Below are 10,601 nucleotides of genomic sequence, written 5' to 3'. Positions count from 1 at the left end.
AGTCAAACGAACTATTTTCAACGTTTCTGGAACGTTTACAATCGTTCTATAATCGAACCAATATTTGAATTTTATGTTCGAATTAAATTCGAACATAACATTCGAAATAGAAAACCACTTTCAGCCCCATATCTCCCGCACCCTTATAGCTATCGAGATGCAACCCCCATAGTGCACGAATAGAGACTTGGGGCTACTACCACATACAAACACCATTCACGTGCGATGTGTAGTTTTGGCGGAAAAGTTAAATATAGGGATACACACGTCCATTTTTATATATATATATATAGATATTACTTTATATTCTAGTGTATATTAATAGTAATATTATATAGTTATATATAATTAGTTCTATAATACAGTTCTATATAATTATAATACAAAAACTATATTAAAAAAATATTTATTAATTAAAATTATTATATATTTTTAGCTTTACAACATTGCAAACACCTTGTTTTATGCCATCATTTGAAACAAAATTACCGAATGTTCAAACAATGGTTGATCGTCAAACCCATAGTTCTCCTCCTGTATATGGTGAATCTCAATTGGAAACTGGTGAAAGCTCTAACCTTGTTCGTACATCTAGTACCTCTCAGCTAGAAACTTATCTCAGAACACCTCCAAAACGTACTCATGGTGGAGAGCATCGATCTGATCCATTAGATCTTACTGTAACCACTACAAAAAAACCACGTGTCGATGATTCTATTAAAATAGAAGCAGAAGATTTTTTGATGTCTTTTGATGATAGTCAATCTTGTGATAGCAAAACTTCAGATATTGCGATCCCTAAATCTACAGGAACAATACGTTGTGCATCTGTTTGCACACAACAGATCTGTCCTGACCAGTCTGAAACGGTTGATGTCACACAATGGAATGTGGATGACGTTGTTCAGTTTGTTACATCAATAGAATCTTGCACAGATTATGCAGAGGTAAAATTTTAGTATTTATTAATTTTTTTATAAACATTTCAAATTTTGCATGAAATTACAAAGTTTTATTTTTAAATTGGAAATGTCTGTAGCATATATTTTTTTTAATTTAAAAATCATATTGTAAGAACATTGTTTAGTATAAAAAAAAGGGCATTGGTAATCAATTTAGACAAATTTTCACTATAGTTCTAGATATGATGGTCTGATAATTGTACTTCATTGTTTGCTGTGATTGCTCTATTGTTCTACTGCAGTGTTTCTCAACCTCTAACGAATCGTCGCCCCCTTTAATGTAGTATTGCCCCCTTCAATAAAACCGTTACGTAGTATCGCCCCCTTCACTTCAAAATTCCGATGCTGAGGGCCAAGGCTAATGCCAAATTCGTGCTGCATTGAATAGACTAGTGACTAGTATAATGTTATTTGTTTAATTATTGTACGATATAACGAATAAAATATCTAATTATTCTTAATATAATGTTTTACTATATCGCCCAGAAAATTGTTTTTTGCCCCCAAATATAAATTGTTACTAATCGCCCCCTCAACATGGAAAAACGCCCACATGGGGGTGATATCGCCCCGTTGAGAAACACTGTTCTACTGCTAACTTGTTTTTATGGTTTTGTGGTTTTTCTCTCATCAATGAGCTAATTTGCTTATGAAATTCATTAGAATGCCAAAATATAATTTTATGTTGGCTGGATAAGACAGCAGAATCTTTAAGATTTAAAAAGTGGAAAAATTGCAGGCAGCCCTCGATTTTTGGACAAATTTTTTATTCGTACATAATACACTCGAGAAAAAATTTAATTCTGTCACATTGCTGGAATTGGATGAACTTTCATTAATATAAACAATGTTGACATTAATAAATGATTATAACATTGTAGCAAAGGGAGAATTTTTTGCAGAACAACTATCCAGGCAAGAGGAGTTCCTACAAGGTACTGAAGGTTTCTCTGTTTGTAGGACCTCTGTTTGCCTGGATACATGTATTGAAACAGTTGGTTATGGAGATATACAGACACCATAAGCTGTCCTGTGACAGATTTTCTCACAGATATGCAATTGCCACTTCAGATCCCTCATACCTGTAGAAGGCCAAAACTGTTGTCCAATCTGGTCCTACAAATACATTCGACCCCCCCCCCATAACGCGGGTTTATATAATGCGGATTCGTATATTGTGGTGAAAAAATTGCGACCGTATTCATATAAAGATGCTAAAAGAGACTCATAAAATGCGGTAAAATGTCATTGCTGACTTGTGTTGCGACAGGATTAGTCGAATCTGGACCAATAGTAGACGAGCAGCCGAACTACTTACAAGCTATGGCGAGTTTAGGCTTGTAAGTTGAGTTTACTATCGTCTGTACAGTATATAAATTAGGTACTGTAAGTCTAATACAGTACTGTAATTTTATACATTTCTTGTGAAAAAAACATTTCTTATTCGACGGCCATAAAAATTATTTCTATTAATGATGTCTCCAAAGTTCAACGAATTTTTCGCAGAAAAATAACTTATCAGAAAATGCGCCCGCTGTTTGGTGCACTGCTCTGTGACGAAAACAAGCTTAAGCAATGGCGTTGTCGAATGGTGCACATTCGGTAAGTAATCCTACAATTTTTTGTTTATAGCACAGTTTATACGGATCATTTCCAAAAAATTATACGTGTTTTGGAAATGTTGAGTCAAATTAGTCTAGAATCGATTAATTTTATGGAAGAAAACCTTTCAAACAGTCGTAGTTCGTAAACTGCACACGTGTTGGGCTGTGATNCAGTTTTATGAATTATAACATTTTCAACTGGATATGAACATAAACAAATAACATCTTTTAATAGATTAAAAAATTTTAATACAATGGAGCATTTTTTTAATCTATTAAATAACAATTATCAAATATAGATTAACATGTAAATAAAACTTTAAGTATGTTTATTTAAATATCTGTTCTTAAACCTGATAATCAATACATGAGTAATTCAAAACATTCATTTACATAAAAATTTTCTTATTTGATAAAATGTATAATTTACTTATCAGCACATCAATCATGTTTTCAAATTGTGAAGAGTTTTGTCTTGAAAAACGATCATATTTCATATTGACTCCGCACTGATTACATCTGACATCTATTCTTGTCAAAATGATTTATCAAAATACAAATGTATTATTTATATATAATTTTAATATTTGTTTCTTGACTTTGATTTGAATGTCTGTATATCAGATTTCAATGTATAAATTTTCAAATTTTATTAAATGATATCAAGTATGAATCAAATCATATACAGTGGGTGATTGGTTAACGAACATAATCTGTTCCAAGATTTTATTTGCTATTTGAATTGTTCATTAACCGATTATCAATTTACCATAGGTTTTTATGGAAATTTGATTAATTCATTCTAGAAACCTCAAAAAATAAAAAAAAATATACTTTCTTACTATGTTTATTTATATGAAATAATAAAAATACATATATACACAGTCTTGCATTTTTATTAGTCATGTTTTTTCTGTTTGCAGCGGTTAAAGAATCTGTCCAATGTTGATTGCTTTTCTCTCTTCAGGATTTTTCAGAAGTAATTAATAGCATTGTAATTGTAGATCCCCAAGCCTATTAACCTCAACCTGGTTTGGATGCCATTCTAAGTCTTCAAAAGATTTTTAACAGCAGATATTGGCATTAATCCTCTTTTTCAGAAGAAAACATATGTCGCCGAGTTTCTTGGTGTTCTTCTGTCATCAGATCAGTTTCAGGTTCCATTATGAGCTCTTCAATGTTTTTATTTCTCAGATATGATTTTTGTTGCTCCTTAAGCTGCTTGAGTCTTCTTGATTATACAGTATTTTTCTTAGATAAGATTGAACTGCGGCCTACTGTAGACCTGTTCAAGCCATACTGCCCAGCAACATCAGATATCTTCTGCCAACTCTCTACCTTTACTATTGTACTCTCTTGTTCAAAAATAAAAACTGACACAAAACTTAATGATTGTCCATCTGACAGACTTGCAAATATTATAAAAGAATTGTTTCTGTCAGAAAAATAAAAGACTGGAAGGGAGAGTTTCAAAGTTTGGATGAATACTATCCGATCAGTATATGCTGGGTTAAGTGTCGATATCAACATCTCCCACTCTCTGAAAAGTTTCAAATTGTTGCTTGAAGACAAGATCAATCGGTATTCATTATTTTACGTCGCTGCTTCTTGTGTTTGTTCTGCAAGATGTTCGTTGTCTGAACGTAAAAATCTTTCGTGAAAGTGTTCATTATCCGATTTCTTCGTTAACCAATCACCCACTATACAGTAATACCCCAATTACGCTACCCNTAAATTAGGTACTGTAAGTCTAATACAGTACTGTAATTTTATACATTTCTTGTGAAAAAAACATTTCTTATTCGACGGCCATAAAAATTATTTCTATTAATGATGTCTCCAAAGTTCAACGAATTTTTCGCAGAAAAATAACTTATCAGAAAATGCGCCCGCTGTTTGGTGCACTGCTCTGTGACGAAAACAAGCTTAAGCAATGGCGTTGTCGAATGGTGCACATTCGGTAAGTAATCCTACAATTTTTTGTTTATAGCACAGTTTATACGGATCATTTCCAAAAAATTATACGTGTTTTGGAAATGTTGAGTCAAATTAGTCTAGAATCGATTAATTTTATGGAAGAAAACCTTTCAAACAGTCGTAGTTCGTAAACTGCACACGTGTTGGGCTGTGATTGACTCGTATTTGAGGATTCCTACAACGTGAAATTCTTATAAAGTGGAATGTATCTACTGCATTATAGGGGGGTCGACTGTACTTGATAGGTGACAAATCTGGAGAGTTGGTAGGCCAAGGAAGTATGGCAACATGGCTAGTTTTGTACTTAATTCAGAAAGTTTTTTGACAAATTTTTTATATAATCATGAAAATAATAGTGTGCACCCAATTTTTTTAAAGGAAAATTAAGTGATTTACAATATATGAAATTTAGAAACATCTGGAAAATGCTACAGAAAAATGACGTTTAGACAGTTTCTAATGACATTTTCTTTTATTGGTTATAATATCTAAATTATGTTTTATATAATATACTTATATGTATTTACATTATATTATCTGAATACTGAATTAGAATATGTGATGTGTGACTATAATAGTTAAACATCATGCCTTTATAACAATTACTAGTCTGTTTTTTATAAAAACTATTGGGAATTGTATATATACATAAAAATGGATGTAACTTTTAACATAATTTTTTTCCATTTAATTAAATTGTTTAATTTTGTTGTACTGTCTTACTTTAAACTTAAACATAAATATATTAGGAATTTTGTAAATGTTTTGAAATTACCGAAATTAACAGACTATTTTATGGAGATTAAATTAAATAATAGATTTAATCATTTTTACATTTAGTGCATTGACGTACTTAAAGTTTGTTACTTGATACAGTTATAAGATAGTATATATGAATATCACTTTTATTTAGTTAAAAGGAATAATATAAATAAATTATATTGAACAGATATATTCTTTGTGGTCTTTGCATCTATATATAATAGAAAAGGATTTTAAAAGCTCTTAAACTTTTTTAGGATTAACTTCTATAAAAATTAAATTTAACACAATGTATGTATTCATGTTAAATTGTTAGTGTTGTATTTAATAACTCATTAGAAGAATCATGACAATTTTTAAGGGTTAAATAAACATTTTTAACTTTCGTAGACAGGGAGAGATTCAAACTAATAGTGAAAATTACTTAAGCCATTTTTATTTCAAACTTGAAAACTGCTGAGGAATCTACTTTCATTTCCTACATTACATAAAGCATTGATATGTTTAGCTGATCATTGTATTATTTGAGTGTTATATATTCCAATCAGAGAAGATTAGATGTAAAAATGTTGTCAGAGGAATTGTAAAATTTTTTTTTGATAATTAGCAATAGAAATTTAAACTTGATTTTGAATGAAAACAGTTTGTTTTCAATTATATACAAAGAAACATCTTTCATTTTTGATGTATAATAGCATTAAATTTTTGTACATTGAAACATTACTGACTTAATAAAGGTATGTTCCTACTCTAAATGTTTTCTGAAGGAGATTTTAGACGACAAATGTAAAATTTTTGTGTCGGGTATACTTTAAACCAGTTTCATAGAATTCATGTTTGATTTAGATTTTTAGAATGTTGATAATGGTATATTCATGCTAAACCATTAATGTTGGTAAAAATATTAGAAAACCATAGTGTGAATAAACATTTATGCTCATAGATTTAAATTCATTAAATTTATCAAATACTATTTTGTAAAATAGAATTATTATTAAATACTGTGATAAATTTAATATATTATCAGTTTATTACATTTCAATGTTATATAAAAGTCTAAAATCATGTACTTATTTAATTTTTTAAAAAATAATTTTAAAAATGGGTATTATATGAGCAAAATATATATATATGCATAATCAGAAATGAAATTGCTTCTTTTCAGTATTTTCCATAAACTTTAGTCTCCTTTACAAATCCAGTATGTGTGTTTATACGCATTATTATTTGTGCAAGCTATTAAATCCATAAGTTTTAAATTTAGTAATACATTATCATAGGTTTGGCATAGAAAATTTATATAGCAAAGTTCATTACAAAAGTTTGAAGAACTTTAGTTAAATTAGAATTTAATTATTATATTGCTGTTATTTTTATTGTGAAGTGTACAAATAAGTTTAATAATTTAATAATTAAATTATGGTAAGCATATCTAAAAGTGATATACTGTAAGATGATTGAATGCTGATGTAGGTGTGCAAGTTAATGATAATTTAGTCTAAATTATGTCATTGTTAATTTAAATGGAAAACAAATAGCTATTAATGGTTTTTAAATTGCTGTTAATGTTAGCAACTATGTCTGTTAATGAACAAGATGATGAGCCTATGAAGCAGAGGTTGTTAGTTGACATTTGAATAATGATTTTGCTTAAATTAGCAAGGATTAAATTATAGTAGCCTTATTTAAGGCAGAGAGAAATTAAAACTAGAAAATCACATATACAAAATACTTCAAATGAGTCCTTCACATTATCTTATTTTTGATTTATTCATATATTTTCCTAACTACCAGCTATTTTTAATGAAAATTAAAATTTTATAGACCTATGCTTAATTAGAATTAACAAACTTCCTATAAAGCATATTAACTATTATTAAATAGAATTTATGTATAGTGATTGTTAATTTAGAATTAACAGAACATCTGATCAAATTAAGAGCTTCATTAGGATTTTTATTTTATTTTGAAATTCCAATCCTTATAATTTATATCAAAAATTATCAAAGTACTTGTAACTTTTGATTCGGAAATATTTGCTTGACGTATCTCTACAGTTACGTTTTGAGTAGTATCTTATAAAATCTGCTTCATTGCAGTAGTGATTTAATATAATGCGGGAATTCGCGACAATACTTGGCATGCGTGACATTCTTTTAACATTGATTTTGGCGGCAAAACTTTTGTGTTATGTTCAGCAGTTTTTTCAATATCGAATTCGTGTAGGCCTATATCGTTCTTATGAAGTCGAATTTTATTATGTATCCTATAAAAATTCGGCAGTAAATGGTATGCAGAATTGATGCAATGACAATACATTCTAGTATCTTATACAATAAATAATATAACTAATAAACAATAGCCGAAATGATGTCGAGCTTTACTAGTTTATCGTTGGAAGGAGAGAATATTATAATCTGTTAATATAAACTGCTTGTATACAGTATTATACAGTTATGTATGTATGCATTACGTATACAGTGTGTATAAGCTATATTAGTTAAGTACGAAGTTAATATAGATTTATCATTAGCGATGTTATATAGGTCAAAACAGTTTCTGGAAATAATTTGTTTTCAGGAATGATTCCGACTCGTTAAATTTCTCTTGACGACGCCCCTGATCGATACGAAGTAATCAACGAACACGGCCGTATTCTTCACCACGTTAAAAGCGGATACGGTCACCGGCCAATAATTATATACGAAAACTTTTTGATCGATATCATATCTTTATAGTTCACTACACGATAGCAATTTGAAATTATCTTGACGGATAGCGTTCTATATGCTAATCGATATCTGTACTATTTCAAATTACAGTAACTATATACGTAATTTAGCATTACTGTATACAAGTTACCGCTCAATATCATTGTAAATATAAGAATACATGAAAATGATTTAAAAATACGGATTGCCTTTAAGAATTCAGATTTATAAACGAGAATAAATTATTAGTTTATTTTATTTAAATTGTTTAACTATATTAGTATGATTTATTAAATAAATAATAGTATTATTAATTCCGTTAAAAACAATACTAATATTCTTGTTTGTATGAATAAAATTCTACAAGAATATTATTGCGTGCTATTCGTGTTATTTATCGACGTGTTTCCTAAAGGTGCCTTTGTATTTAAATCACATAAATTGACGATCGGTTTACTAAAACTTGCACTTTAATTCTGAAATTTGCAGTTCCTGTTTTTACAATATTTTCAGATAAAAAACATGAAATTACACTTTGAAGATTTATTTCAGAAGGCGAACTTACAGTATATAAAGTCTTAGATATTTCTATTATTATTGAAGTAAACTTTTAAAACTTTCTTATTGTTCTAATCAGTATGATATTTCATTAAAGAAACATATATTCAGTAGGAAGTTGTGTGATTAGCTTATATAATATGTTTTGGATACTTGTATATCAAGATAAGTAGTAAATCAGCTTTAGCTAGGAATTGTTTTATTGTACTTAGATTAGATTAGTAATGTTTTTATACGTGGTGTAGACACAAACATTGCACTGTCTATATCTTGCTTCTGTTACGAAATAACTAAATGTTATACTGAAGTATAGGTAGTGGGTAGTGTGCTATTCATTAATTTGGACGCCTTCGCATGGGGCAAATTCTATAAAATATAAAGTCTGTTTAAACTACCAAGTCATAGAGCTTCTCTTTATGGCCTTGGATACGCTAGCGCAGTTTTACCATTCAGTTTTGATGGTGCCCAGCCGCTTTCCCTTAGAATATTTCAACCGAACAAAAAACGTTTTGCACCGATCTTGTGGCACTAAACGCCTTAATTTAAATTATAGAGTGATAATCTTTCGTAGAACTCGAGATGGATTCGCTCCCATGCGAAAGGAAGTTGAATCAATGAACCCATGGAGTCAAAAACAATAAATAGCCCACTACTAATTGTACATATTTCAGCAACGGCGCTCGCAGACTATAAAAAGGGTATCGTATGTACATTATATAAAACGTAGTGTGTGTATATATGTCCCTTGATTAACTCAGTTAATTAATCCAGCGTTAATCAAATACAGTGATATCTCTGTACTCGACGAACAATCACAACTCGCTGAACAAATTTTCGGTTAATAACGAATATTTTTATTTTAATTTTGTGATCAGTAAAAAGTTTTCTGTGATAAAAAATGAATAACTAATTTAAAAATAAAACGAAACCTTAGAGCTCCCTTGGGGGTTAAGAAAAGGGCAACCCGACGACAAATGGGAGACACGTGTCCCAATATACGGGCGCCCCTGTACTCTAGTGCGTTTGTTTACATTCTGTGTATGTGCGTGTGTGCGTTTGTGCATAACTATTGATAGTAGATAAGTCCGGTGTTGCCCGGGTATGAATTACCATGAAGGTACAGTAATTTGTGAAGTAGTGAAGAATGCAAATTGAACAGATATTCTTTTCACTCAGGAACAGTAAACAGAATGTTTAGATTAGTATTTTTTTTCCGAGAAATTATTCAATAACATAAATTGTGATGTAAGAAATAAACAAAACATGTGTCAAAGAATGGTGAATTTGAAAATAAAATTTATAAGATATAATACTTTATATATAAACATTGCACATTGCATGTTTTTCCGACTGAGAGTATACATAAAGATTGTTAGCAGTTCCTACTCTAGAGCAGTGTTTCTCAACCTCTAACGAATCGTCGCCCCCTTAAACGTAGTATCGCCCCCTTCACTTCAAAATTTCGATGCCGAGGGCCAAGGCTAACGCCAAATTCGTACTGCATTGAATAGACTAGTGACTAGTATAATATTTGTTTAATTATTGTACGATATAACGAATAAAATATCTAAATTATTCTTAATATAATGTTTTACTATATCGTTCAGAAAATTGTTTTTCGGCCCCTCAAAATATAAATTGTTACTAATCGCCCCCTCAACATGGAAAAACGCCCACATGGGGGCGATATCGCCCCCGTTGAGAAGCACTGCTCTAGAGCATCCTAAATACAGTTGACCATGATAAAAACGTTCTTGTAATTGTAGGCCAACTTTCAACGTTGTGAATGTGTGTTTGTCCAGGTAATAATTCGTCGTTCTTTCCATTTAGCATTGTATGTAAATGTAATAAATGATCAGGTCGACCATTAGTGCGAACATGTGTCATTGCATCTTGTGTTTTCTCATTCATATAACGTGGTCTACCTACAAAATTTGATGGAAGAATGCAAAGTTGACGAAGTTCTCCCTAGCTACATCATTATTGATTCCATCTCTTAATAGATGTATATGTTAATCACATCTTAA

General features: G+C 30.2%; 1 protein-coding gene across 1 annotated transcript in view; it reads left to right on the top strand.

Annotated features, from left to right (window-relative positions):
- Positions 1-959, top strand: part of LOC111638987 — a 38,922-nt gene extending 37,963 nt beyond the window's left edge. Inside the window, exon 5 of the mRNA XM_023384760.1 lies at positions 437-959. Coding sequence (XP_023240528.1) covers positions 437-959 — 523 coding nt within the window. The remainder of the gene's footprint in view (positions 1-436) is intronic.
- Positions 960-10,601: the final 9,642 nt, after the last annotated feature.

Source organism: Centruroides sculpturatus, unplaced genomic scaffold, assembly GCF_000671375.1.
Source record: "Centruroides sculpturatus isolate CEXI.00-Female unplaced genomic scaffold, Cexi_2.0 scaffold1314, whole genome shotgun sequence".
In the NCBI taxonomy this organism is placed as follows: domain Eukaryota; kingdom Metazoa; phylum Arthropoda; class Arachnida; order Scorpiones; family Buthidae; genus Centruroides; species Centruroides sculpturatus.
Note: the sequence above shows the minus strand (reverse complement) of the source record. Positions and strands in the feature narration are given on the sequence as shown.